Here is a 13,846-nt window from a genome sequence, read left to right as displayed (position 1 = left end):
CCCTGAGATCGATGGACTGAGGCAGTACTTGAATGTGAAGCCAGGCTCTGTGGTTCTGGCTGGGAAAGCTAGAAGCCAGGAAGACCTGAGTTCACATCCCTCCTCAGACAGTTACCAACTGTGTGACCCTGGACATCTCTTAACCTCTCTGGGTCTGTTTCCTCACGTATAAGATGATGGTATTAGATCTGATGATTTCTCAAGTCTCTTCCAGCTTTAAATCTATGATTCTGTGACTCTTGGCTAAGGATAAAAAAATCTCCTAACCATGTTTAGACTGTGAGCCCACCAGCTCCTGTGTGCTCCAGGACTGTCCATACTGGAAGGGCTGGGGGAGGGAGGAGGCAGTTTTTCCCACTCATTTCCCTCCCCTGAACCTCCTTCTTTGAAGTTACCCCCCCCCCAGTGCACCTAAGATGCACCTGGCACACCCTGTGCAAAGAAAACACCATGCACCCTCCCAGCTGTGATCAGAGAGACCATGGAAAGATCGGCGGGCTGCCCAATTCAAAGATGTCAGGTGTGGATTTCTCAGGGGCAGCTATTGAAAATGTGCAGGATTCATGAATATAAATGGGGCATTCCTCGCGGTGGTGTTTTCATTTGAAAATTACCCAGCATTTTGCTCCCCATGTAAATGTGTATTTGCCTTCACTGTATTTGCTTGTGAGAACCTCCTCACTGTGAAACTGATGCATAACTGAATATTAAAATTCCCAAATCATAGAGGGGAGGCAACTCTGGAAAGGGTAGGGGGGACCCCAGGGAAACTATACCATTGATCCTTTCCAGCTCTCCTGGGCTCCATGGGCCTCTCAGGCCTGGCCTAAAGACCCCCAAGCCCTTCAGATCCTCCTTCTCTATGGGTACTACTTGTTGCCTTTCTTTGAATACTCTTCGCCTCTTAGCACAGGTGCTTAATAAATGCAAGCTTAGTGAATGACTGACACCCTTTCCTTAGGTAGTACCCCCACTCTCTGGATTTTTAAGGCTTTGCAGGATACCCTCCTCACAACAATGATGAGCACAAGGGCCCCACCCCTATCCTTAATGCCCCAGTCCACAGGCAAGGGAAGTCCGGAGTCCCAGGCTGCTTTGCATAAGCACTAGAAGAAGAAACTGTTCAGTAAGTGGACCCTAGAAGAGTGATTGTTTCAGGATTCTTTTAAAGGCAACTTAGTGTGTATAGATCTACTAGGGAAGGGCCAGCATGCCTCTTGGAAGATGTAGTTTGTTGGGAGCCACAGTTTCAACTCTTCAAGAGACATGGAGAAATTCCTTTTTCTCCAGAGTTGGGGGGTGGGGGCTCTTGGAGGATGCTTTTGGAAAGCAGAGATCACAAAATACTGAAAGCACAATACTTTGCCTTGACATAATGCAAGCGCAGAGCTCCAAGATGCATGTAAGGCAGCAAAGGGTTTTTCTCTTTTTCCCTGTGTATCCTGGAGGTTTTTTTCTTCAAAGTTCAGTTATTGTCTGAAGTATCAAGCTTTGGTAGCATCCACTCAGGGACACAGAGAATCTGTAGGGCTGGAAGCTAGAAGGACCTTAGGGGTCAGGGAATCTAATATCCTCCTTTGTGACAGAAGGGGAAACTGAGGTCTTCGGGAATGAAGGGACTTTCCCAAGGCCATACAGGCAATACAAGCAGAGATGGGATCTAAACTATGGCCCTGGAGCCTACAGCAACTCTCTCTCTCTCTCTCTCTCTCTCTCTCTCTCTCTCTCTCTCTCTCTCTCTCTCTCTCCTCTCTCTTTGTCTCTCTCTTTTCTCTGTCTCTCTCGCTCTCTTTCAGCATGTGTCTCTGTCTCTCTGTGTTTCTTTCTCTCTCACCCTTTCCACTTCTCTCTGTGCTTCTGTTTGTCTTTCTCTGTCTCTTGATCTGTCTCTCTCTCTGCATGTCTATCTCTTTCTGTCTGTCTGTGTTTTTGTCCATCTCTCTGTGTCTCTGTTTTTTCTCTCTCTCTCTCTCTTAATCTCTCTGTGTCTCTATCTCTGTTTTTCTGTCTCTCGATCTCTTTTTCTCTCTGTGTGTTTCTGTCTGTCTCTGTTGCTGTCTGTCTGTCTCCCTCCCCCACTCTCTGTCCACATATTCTGCCTGCATGTTCTGGACTTAGAAATTACATAAATGGCATTTGTTATAAAAAGCAATTTGAGCTTTTTCTCTCACAAGGCATCATCCATGCTGGTTCTGGCCATCATCTGAGGATGTTATTTTTCTTCTCTTTCACCAGGTTACCAGCCTGTCTTGTCAAGTCAGCAGCAAGGCTTCCAAGGCCTCATGGGCATGTCGCAACCACCTCAGAGTCAGAGCCTGATCAGCAGCCCTCAAGGGAGTCAGGTGCAAGGCATGATGGTCCCTTATCCAACCATGCCTTCTTATCAGGTACCTTCTGCCACAGTTAACTTGGCCATGGTTCTTCAGTTAGGGGGTGCTGATGGCTTTTAAAAAATGGAGCAGTCCTGGGCTGGTCAGTGCCCTCCTCTTATTTCCCTCAAACAAGGTCCCATTTCAGCCATTCTTCAGGGTGGATTCAGCCCTCTCCATCCCCATCTTTCAAAGAAGGGCAACGCTTCTTCCATGCCTTCCTAGCAAGGAGAATTGGGAGGATTAGTTCATGTTTATGAAGCTCTTTCATGTGGCATTATCTACTGGCAGTGCTGATAATTAGCTATGTTCCATCCCCTACAGGCCACTCTTGGGGAGTGGATTTAGATTAAGGTCGCAAGTAAAGAAGCATAGATAGGGAGAAAGATCCCCTTCCCAAGCCTGCCAAGGAGTATTCTCAAAATGTCTCTGAAAGCCCAAGAAGAGCAGTCTTTCAACAACTTGGAGAGACTCCTTGAGACTTTGAGTTCTACCTCTCCTTTGTCTTGACTCAAGTGCCCTTGAGTAGGAGGTGCTAATGAGAACCAAATTGGCTCCTTTGTAAAATGTATGTACTCGATGAGTCTTGATTTGAATGCCATGTATTCAGTGATTAGTAGCTGTGTGTGTGTGTTTGTGTGTGTGTGTGTGTGTGTGTGTGTGTGTGAAAGCCAAACATTTTCACTCTGTTAGAAAGAAGCCTAGGTGAGAATGACCTTGTTCCAAAGTCTTTTTGTGGTTGAGGCTGTTAAAGATCAAGGCAACAAAGCATTCATTCTGGCAGTTAATCCTGTCCTAAACATGGCAGGCTCTACCAGCCCAGCTCTCAGGTCACCTAACCTGGAAAGCTTCTGCACCAAAAGGATGTGAACTCATCCAGAAGTCCTCAGCCCCAGTGACCCAGTGACCCTCTGTCCTGTCTGGTCCCTTCAGTCCCTGATGTGTAGGTGGAGTGTGAACAGAGGCAACAGATGGAGTCAAGAGTGTCATTGGGCTTAGCACAGCTATAGACATGAGTGTGATTCCTGGGGCTTTGTGTGTAGTCTTCACCTCACCCAGTGGCCTTCTTGATGATAAAGTGGGGAATGAGCCAAGCCATGCTCACACTAAAATGGAACTAGAAGGCACAAAGATGGGATAGTGATGTGGAGAGCTTAGGAAAGAGTCAATGGAGTTGGCTGCATCCAGTGCAACCAGGATAGCTGTTTCATGGGCCCCTAGCCATGTTGCTGAGCCAAAAAATAGCTTCAGCTCCTGGATGAGCATTTTGGTGACCACAGCTCACACACCAAACTATGTCATGGAAGGGGATGATGAAAAACTTGTCAAGATCCTCCAAAATGAATCAATGTCTTGCCCTGACCCTCAGCAACTTTATCATGTAGGTGTGCTTAGTGGAGGACAGAGACAGATGTTGCAAAATAAATATTTGGGATTAAGAAATGAAGGAAGCTCAAGGCATATGGGTGACTCACAAGACTCTTGCTTGGCATCCTATGCACTTTCTTCTTGGAGACAGCAAAATGGCTTTAGCGATGGAAATCACTGGCCATTAAAAGGAAGTTGACTATTCCTAGACAGTTTTATTTCAGGATCATCTGACAGATTATCAAAAATAAAAATCAACACCAAAGGAGAAGAAATGATAAAGAAAAGGAGAAATTGGCATCAACAATAACTATGTCCATGTGCCCTAATGGAATGAACTGTTGATTCTGACAACTGAGAAACAGATAAAAGTAAAAACATTGATTCTGATTATTCCTTGGAGAAATTTAACAAGCATAAAACAATTGGTAAAACATAAAAATTTGTAAAAATCCAGAAATTGTCTCTATTAGCAAACCATTGATCTCTTTATGAAGCAGAGGCATAGAAGTCAGAAATAAGAAGTCAGAAGCAACACCCATCTTTAGTATGCCAGATGTCTATTTGCAAAACATCAGATAGGAATATGAGAGATGGTGGCCAATGTCATTGACCCACAAAACAACGAAAAACAGTGGACAGAAAAGTCAGTCTGATTTTTTTTAAAGTCTGATCTTAGGCTCAACTAAAATAGATCATCCCAAGGGGAATAATAGATGAAATTGGAATGAGGATAAGTAGATGTGAATTATATTAGCTTTGCCAACATTTCTATAATGATCTGTTTTCTTGATAAATGACAGTGGAACCACCATTTTGGGATTCTACTATATCAGTAACTGATAATATATGATTAAGAGCTAGTATTTAGAGAGCATTTTAATACTATCAAATACTTTACATATAATATCACATTCGATCTCAAAAATCCTCTAAGGCAGATGCTCAAGATCACCCATCTTATGGAGAAGGAAGCTAAAGCAGGTTACAGAACTTGTCCATGATCACACAATTGTCTGAGTCAGGATTTGAACTCAATTCTTCCTGACTCTGAATCAGGCTTTCTATCCACTGGGCCACCTAGCTGATGTGCTATTGGGGAAAAGGGAAATGGCCCTTTAGTAGGTGAAGATAAAAGATGAAGACAAATTTAAATACAAATAAATCCATGCTGGAGATGATCCAATTTTATAGGTACTCAGGGGTTTATGTTCAAGATATTTCAAACAGAGGAATATTCTAAAAGAATGGAAATGAACATAGTATCACTGCTTGGGGTTCGGTAAAGGGTGGAGAAGACATCAGTGGCTTCTGACCAATGTGCTTACTCTCACACCTCCCAAGATCTTAATGAGAATCATCTGTGCCCAACACTGGTATCCTAGATGACAAAAGGAGAAAGGAAAAGGAAGCCTTGCTGAGCTGATTTTTTCACAAGAGACCATGCCTTCAAAGTCACATAGTTGATGGAGAATTAGAGATAATGTGTGACACTATTGCATTTGCTGATTGCAGATCACAAATATGCATTTTAGTGAATATTTAGAATGTGAATTCTGCATGCTAGAATGAAGCTCCATGAGGACTGAGGCTGTGGCAATTTTGTCTTCTTGCCCCTAGTGCCTGGCACACAAATTTATATGAATTTTTATATGTGTGCACTGGCATAGAATAGATGCTTAATAAATGCTTAATGGATTGAAATTTGGAATTGTCTGGGTAATACTTATGTGGCTGGTTGGGCAATCTATTGAACTGGTTCCACCCACACACAAAAGTACTGCAGACAGACAGCAAGGCAAGACCAATTCACTTTAATTCAATAAGCACTTGCTGTGTGCCTATTATATGTCAGGAAGTCTGCTAAACATGAGCTCCAGATGGAATACACCAAGCCCTCAGAGTTTATGTTCTACTAGGAGGATAGATATAGGAAATATATGGAAGGTCACTCGAGGAAGAAAACAATAATAAGCAGGACACCCACTGGCTAGCCTAGCACCTGGAATGAGCTCTTGGATCACTTCTTGCCCACTCCCACATATGACTTTCTGTTCCAAGAATCATCTTGATACATCATGATCCTCCAAGTTATGCCACCTGGCTGAAGATCATATGGTCACAGAGCCATAGAGCACAGCAACCTGAGAAAAAGTAAAATCACAGATGAGTCAAAGGCTGGTAGAACACTCTTGACAGATGTCAGTAAGCTCCAGCTTGTGGGCAGTGATTGGCAGGTAAGAAGTTTAGAAAAGGAATGGGCCATGAAAAACCTGGAAGGATGAGAAGAGGTGATGGGCTGGTCGGGGTGAAGCACTCGGCTCCAGCACAGCACAGATATCCCAGGAATCTTCAAAGACCTAGAAGGAAGGTCTTCAGAGGGTCAGTCCTCTCAAGGATTTAGGGAAGAGGGACAGGAATTACATGCTACAGGAAGGTGAGAGTTGGCTGCAATCTACTCCTAAGGAGTGAGAACACACTCAAAGATATCCTAGACCTACCATTTTTGCAGAGCTCTGGGCTCTTTAGGGCTTAATAATGTGTTAAATATGTGCTTATATTGTTACTATATACGTGTTCTTAGAACACTGTGTGTGTCTTATGTCTGTGTGCATGTATGCGTGGTCTCATGCAGGAGCTGTCTTCTGCCTTGACACTGTCTTCTGTCCCCTTCTCTTCACCATTCTGGGGAGTGGCAGTGCCAGCTCACAGCCCATTCTCCTTCCCTTTTTGTGCCTGCTGACTGGTTTGGATCCCATTCCCAGCAAAGAATATGCCCAGATCTAGAGCTAGAATGGCCTGCCCTTCCTCTTTCAGAGAAGAAAACTGAGGTTTCTTTAAATGAATTGACCAGGATCATAGACAGGAAGCATGAGAGCCACATTTGAACTCAGGTCCTGTGACTCCAAATCTGTCACTGCCTGATACTGCTTCAATGTCCTGCTCCAGGTGCCTCTCTCCTTAGCACTGGCTGCATAGCCTTGGGTGCAGATTTTTGGTCATAGGAAAGGTGTCTTCAGACAGAACACTTTTTCCTAAGCCAACTGCCTCATACTCCCTAATGCCCAGAGCCTAAGGCTTCCACAGGACAGTTTCCTGCTTCCAGTTTGGGGGGGGCGGCATTTTATTCCATTGCAGTGGCTTTGACCTCAACTGCAAAGACCGAGAGAGGGCAGGAGGATGGGTCAGAAGGGTGAGGGCCAGAGGAAAGTCCTCCTTGGTAGAGCTGACACATGCTTCTCTTTTCTCCAGGTGTCCATGACTCAGGGTCCTCAAGGAGTGCCCCAGCAATCCTACCAGCAAACACTCATGCTCCCCAGTCAGTCAGGCCCTGGAACAGGAACGCTCCCCACAGCCAGTGGCATGCCTGTCTATTGCAATGTCATACCTCCAGCTGCCCAGGGCAACCTGAGGCTCATGACCCCCCACTGCCCCTCCCAGAGTGTCCCAGTGATCTCTGCAAGCTGCAGGACAAACTGTTCCAGCGCCCACAATGCGGGGTGGCCAGTGAAGTATTAGGCATGTGAGCCGAGCCCACATGAAGATGGGGCCTTGGCTGAAAACCAACCACTTCCTCCTGGTCTTGGCAGGGAGAGGAGCTGGGTGGGATGAGCTTGGAGATCCCTCTGTCCATGATGCTCCAATGGTCATTGCTAATATTCAATTGCAAATAGGAACAATCAGAAAATGTTGGCTGGGTAATGGTGCATACTTTTGTCATGTCTGCTAGGTAATGCCTTACGGTTTAACTAGGGACATGGTTTCATCAAGGTAAGATTATTTCCTACCACTGAACACCACTGTGTAGATTGTAATATTCCTAATTTGGATTAGTTTTGTATTTTGTGTTGAGTTTGTGAAGCTAAAAGTATTTAAGAAAATTATATAATAAAATCACATTGTACCAAAGCTGTAATGGGGAAAAAAACAGAGTTGCCGAATGGGAGGAATAATTTATATTCACAACCTTGAGTTTTTTATGGATATATACTGTATTGTAGTGTTTAACCCAAATAAATCATTTGACCTCATGGAGGAAGGTCAGGTTTCTACCACTGGTGTGGGGTCCTCTTCTGGAACGCCTTTTGGAATCTGCTCAGGGCAAGGGGGCAGGGAAGCAGTTCACACCTGGAGAGATTATCTGTTCTTCCCATTTGAAACGGGATTGGGAAGAGAGCCATTGCCAGTTCAACGACCACTGTCATTCATTTCAATTAGGCAAACATTTAGTAAATACTTCCCATGTGCCAGGCATTACAGTAGGTGCTGGAGACTCCAGGACAAATCACTTGACCAACCAAGAAGCATTTGTTAAGCAACAGCTCCTATGTGCCAGTCTCTGGGGATGCAGAGATGAAAATGAGACAGCTCCTTCCCTCCGAGACCTTGTGTTCTTCTACTTTTTCCCTTGTCAACAGATTAAGTTACTAACATCATTTGACATCTTGTTTTTTCATGCTAAGCAACAGAGAACAGAGAATAAAGAATATAGAAATTCTAGCCACTAGACTGATTTCTAAAAACTTTGGCTCAGCTCAAAGATAAAAACATTTCATTATATTCACTGACAGAATTTGAAACGACCTTTAAAATCAACCCGTTTATTTTATAATTGGGGAAATTGAGGCCAAGAGACGTTAAGTGGCTTGCCTCAACAGAGCATGGATGGGATCATGGACTCTCATGAGCTGTAAGACCAGGCAGGTTCTACCATGACAGAAAGGCTTTAAGTACTGGCTGGGCAAAAGCCTGAGCCTGCTGTGTGAGGACCAGCCTAGCTAGGAAGGAAAAAAACACCACCATAGGATGACCATGAGGTGGCGGATATTTAGGCCATGGAGACCCATGCGAGCAAGATTAATACGTTGCTATGTAAATGCATCTGGGTTGTGTGTAGCCTTCTATTCCTGTAATCATGGTTTGTAGTGTGGCAGAAAATATGGCAGAGGGTGTTAAGAACCAGAATGTTATTAACCTATATTTTAAAGATTAACAGCTGTAGCATGTTAGGGATGATAGTCTAAACAAATTGCATTAATGCAGTGGTTGGGCCACTTGGTACCTGTGTGATCTTGAGCAAGCAACTTGACTTTGGTCCTCATTTTCATCATCTTTAAAGATAGGATCCCAAGTCCATGTCAGCCCTAAATCTATGATTATATACGATCCTGAGATAGTCTCATGAGAAATGAAGCCAAAACCAAAAGTCAGGAGAAGCTCATGGTAAATCTGACTCCCAGGTCCTCTGCAGACCAGCAAACAGGGGAGGGACAGTCCATACACATCCACAGGCAGTGAGGAACATGGCAGCATAGTGCTCCTGGTCCTCTCATCTCACAGGACTCAGGGTGACTGGGTACAAATGACTGTGAATGGAGCTGCAGCTCCCACATGTGGCAGGATCTGTTTCAGAGGATGCAGATGGAGAGAAATCAAGTTCACTGGCCTGTGGCTTGTATCCCCCGTTCTCTTCCCATTTGTATTTGAATGATATTCACCTTTCTTCTGGGATGCTGGGGGGTTTCCATTCTCCATCGCTGTCTATGACTCAGAAATTTTTTGTCTTGGTTCTTTCCATTCCCGAGGATGTATTTCCAGTGGGGCAGGTAATAGGAACTCCTCAAAGAAAGTTAGCTTCCTACTCATTGTCTCCTGTCTTATCTTGATCACCAACTCCCTTTTCCTAGTATTAAGGGTTAGAGTCCAAGCACTTTAAGATTTTCAAAGCACTCTACAAATTTGATCCTCATAACAGCTATGATATAGGTGCTGTTATTATCACATTTTACAGCTGAGGAAACTGAGGCAGACAGAAGTTAAGTGACTTACCCAGGGTCACACAGATAGTGTCTGAGACTAGATTTGAACTGGTGATTCCAGGCAGGGTGCTCTAGCCACCAACTCTCTCTCCCTGCCTCTATTAACCATATTTGCTCTACTCTTTCTAGTCCAAAGATCAGAAGACTTGAACAGCTCACTGCCTTCTCTCTCTGCAGTGATAGTGGTCCCACTCACCCCAAGGAGTTGTGCCATCTTGTCTTTGCTGCTTCTCTGTCCCCCAATTTAGCTTAAATTTAAAGCAAACCCCCTTTCTTGTCTTTCTCTCTGCTTGGCTGCCCCATCTCACTCTGAGTGCGTGGGCAGCTAACACTCTTCTTCAGGATTGTACCCCCCTTCGCCTCTTATCCTCTGTTACCTGGCCTGCCATCAACTGCTGACTAAGTCTTCTGTGAATAGAAGTTGGTTGGTGAGTGCTCATGCTTCCATGTCAGTATCTTCAACAGAATCATTGTTTTTCCTTTCCTTCTCTTTCTCTTCATATCTTCGATGCCTCCTTAAGAGCTTCCCAGCCCCTCACAGATAACTCCAGAGATAAACTTTTAGCTCAATGTATGCTACCTCTTCTGTCTCTCAAGTCTGTGAAATCTGCTCATCCTTCCTGCTCCTGTTTGTTCATAATATTTTACTGGTGGAAACAAGCTCCAGACCACCACAGGGCCTTGTCAAGAAGTCAATGATGCATTACATCAATCCCAACAGTATAAAACAAACTAATGAAAATGTCCATCATCTGGTCTCTGACAGGAGGCTGGATGGCCAGGCCATGAATCAAGACAGGACCACATGGGCCCAGAAGTGAAAAGGAGAAAGCAAGAAGGCAGGGTTTCATTTGGGAAACTGAGCCACTCACTGAGCAATCCTGACCTGATCAATGCTAGGGAAACCGTTGCTGTTTTTAAACCAATATTCTCCCAATGATACAATGGTTTGATGAGCTCTAAATACCACAAACTCTGAAGAATTAACACTGTGAGTGAGTAAAGGGAAGGCTGCAGTAGATATGATGAAATTAGCTTGGGAAATGACAATGAAACTAGGATTTACTGGAAGTAGCAAGATTATCTCAGTTCCAGTGGGGAGGGGAGGGGGGACTCAGTTTCTTGATCTATAAAATGAGTTGCTTGGACTCAGTGACTTCTAAGAACTCTTTGAGCTCTGACTCTTTGACCCTCAGAATGTATAATCTCGTTTTGCTGGAGGATGAGCTAGTGAAAGGAAGATTGTAAAGAGAAACATGAACCCAGAATTGTATTTATTTGGAAGCCAGGCAGACAAAAATGGTGGACCTGGGGAACAATTAGCCACAAAAACTGCACACACATCCCACTTCCCCAAAACTAAGAAGGATAGAACCAGACCACTAAGTTTCAGGAAATTCTGCCTAATGATTTCCCAGAAATAGTCAAAATGGAAAATAGGTTGGACACAGAGGTCACAGGATGCCAGTAGTGATGAACCCAAAATATATTTCACCCAATTAATCAATTAACCAAACACTGCACTAGATGCAGATGAAACAAAAGAAAAGTGAAATAGTCCCTGGCCTCAGAGGGCTTACACTCTATTGGGGGCAACAACTGGCCCACAACTCAAGAGACACACAATGCAAAACCACCAGAGAATTTCAGGAGGGTTGTGCATGTGTGTGTGTGTGTGTGTGTGTGTGTGTGTGTGAGAGAGAGAGAGAGAGAGAGAGAGAGAGAGAGAGAGAGAGAGAGAGAGAGATGCCTCATGTAGAAAGTGGGGTCCAAGCTAGGCCTGGAGGGAAGCCCAGGCACATGATGGCCAAAAGTCAGACTCAGATGACAGAGGATCCTATGAGCCACAAAATGGAGCAAACAATCATTACCCAACACAAAATACCAATAAGAGTTTCCTCTGGGCTGTTTCCTTGTGCCCCTGGGAAGCACCAGAAGTTAGAAGTAGTGCTCTATCTGAACCAGCTTTAAAGTCCCAATTGGGACATCAGCTTCTCTATTGTTGTCTGGTTGGTGAGTACCTGCTTCAGTAGCCCTCAGCAGGAGTCACCACTACTCATCCTCTCTTGCCCAGAGCTGTCCAGGATGGTCTCTTACCTGAGACACTAGAAGCCATCCCCCCATCATTCTTTGGAGAGGCATTAAGGGAGACCCAGAAAAGACTTTTGGCAGAAATGGGACTTTAGCTGAGGCTTGAAGGAAGCCAGGGAAGCCAGGAGGTGAAAATGATGAGGGAGAGCATTCCAGGCATAGAGGACAGCCGACAAAAATGCCCAGAACTGGGAGATAGTGTGTCTTGTGTGAGCAACTGGAAAGAGGTCAGTGTCACTGGATGGCAGAGTACATGGAGGGGAGTGAGGTCCAAGAAGATTGGCAAGGTGGGGGAACAGTATTAAAGCCTTTAAAAGCCAGCAGGTTTTCTATTTGGTCCTGGAGGCAATAGGGGAGTTATTGAGTGGGGGTCATATCTGCCCTTTAGGATAATCACTTTGGAAGCCAAGTGGAGGACAGACTAGAGGAGGGAGAGATTTGAGGCCAGGAGGCTGCCCCCCCTACCCCAGCAACAACTGTCATAGTTCAGGTATCCAAGCCTGAGGTGATCATAGCCTGCACACCCTGTTCTTGTTTGTTTTAACATTCAAGGCCTTCTGTTAGTTTGCTTGGTTGTTTTTAGGTAGGAAAGCAATAAGAAGGAGTCATTTCAATCCCTATGGGACAGTGTGTAACAGAGAATATAGAAAGATTTATGTGCCAAAACTTACAGATGTGACCAGAGTATTTGAGAAACTACATTTCATAGTTACAGGAAACAGACTTTTTTCTTGCCAGTACATGTAGATTATTTGCCAAGGGGGTCCTGTTCTAGGTCAGAAAGAAAGGAAAGAGAAAACTGACAAAGCAGAATTTAGGGTCTTCTGAGCAATGCATATAGTCACCAGGAATGGGCATCTAGCCTCCAGAATCAAGCCTACATTGAGATCCCACCCTGTGTGGGTGAATAATGGCAGAATGGATTGAATGAGGCCAGTGATGAGAGATTGGACTGAAAATGATGACAGCCTGAATACAGAGCATCACAATGTGTGGCTTCATCATTATCATTTTGGGAAAAAAAATCTATTCTTTTCACTGACTTTCACCAACAATAGTCACAGTAGGTGGGAGCTCTTGCTGCTCTAGAAAGAAGAGAAGCCAAGTAGGTAACACCGACATAATTCAAATGAATAAACTGCCCAAACCAAGCCATACTATATGAGTCAAATTAGCTAAAGGGTTTTGATCTTGGCTCTGGACGTGGCATTTCACTGGTGCAGGCAACTCCCTTGGAAACCTCTATTGAGCAAGGCAGATCACCAACTGCTCCTCACTTAGAGTCTTGAAGAGCTATGTGAGAACATTGAATGGTTAGGTGACTTACTCAGAGTCATACAGCCAGGCTAGTCAGAGGTAAATCTTGGACCCAGGTCTTCTGACTTCCCTGGTGCTATGGTGAACACAGCCATTCAGGACACCAACAAATGTCCTGGGGAAATATTGGGAGCAGGGCAGGGACAGGTTGACTGAATTGAATTCCTTTGTTGCATGCAAAGGTCTTCTGACCTTGGCAATGATCTCAAAACCATAGAACTTCCTGGCATGTGTTGGTGTTGGTCATTGGCTCCTACGGGATTTCTGTGAAATACCGACTTGGGCTCCAGTCTGCCACCTAGCTATGTCTGCATTGTTCCACGTGTTTGAAGGAACAGGACTGCTGCTGGACAGCTCCTGCATAGCTCCCTCACCCCATTCCATTCATAGAACCCACTGACTCTCTTCAGGTTTATCTGTATATCAGAAGGCAGTCTCTGATTGTCAGAATCCACTTAGATCCCCATCCCACCTTTGTTCTGTGACACTCAGTGCCTTTGTACAGGGTCATGATGCCTCAGTATTAGATAACCTTGTTTTCCTCCTCACAACAGGGTTTGTACATCTTCTGCATAGAGAGATAAGAGCACAGCCTCCTCTCTTCCTGGGATTTAATTTAATTAAGATACCAATGAGCATCCCATTTATTCTTGGTGGGTGCTAATTAGTTCCAAGGTGATTGAAGCTTTGTAAATGCAGATTCTTTTAGCTCAGGGAAGAAATGTGTCCACATCATATCTCACTATTCCAGCTGAAGGTGTAGGTCAGCCTGATGCTTCCAGATGCATGCTTATCTATCCTATGATCTTTTGGTTACACTTCCTGTCAAGTGGAACTAAATATTCTGGCCCTGATTCCACAATTAACTAAGGCATGACTCAT

The 13,846-nt window shown here is 44.5% G+C and overlaps 1 protein-coding gene across 1 annotated transcript in view; it reads left to right on the top strand.

Annotated features, from left to right (window-relative positions):
• The window catches only part of ARPP21 (cAMP regulated phosphoprotein 21), an 85,994-nt gene extending 78,345 nt beyond the window's left edge, over positions 1–7,649 (top strand). Inside the window, exons 15-16 of the mRNA XM_036739701.1 lie at positions 2,236–2,387; positions 6,990–7,649. Coding sequence (XP_036595596.1) covers positions 2,236–2,387; positions 6,990–7,256 — 419 coding nt within the window. The 3' untranslated portion in view covers positions 7,257–7,649. The remainder of the gene's footprint in view (positions 1–2,235; positions 2,388–6,989) is intronic.
• The last annotated feature ends 6,197 nt before the right edge of the window (positions 7,650–13,846 follow it).

This window comes from Trichosurus vulpecula, chromosome 9 (assembly GCF_011100635.1).
Source record: "Trichosurus vulpecula isolate mTriVul1 chromosome 9, mTriVul1.pri, whole genome shotgun sequence".
Taxonomy (NCBI): domain Eukaryota; kingdom Metazoa; phylum Chordata; class Mammalia; order Diprotodontia; family Phalangeridae; genus Trichosurus; species Trichosurus vulpecula.
This window is presented reverse-complemented; position numbering and strand designations above follow the sequence as displayed.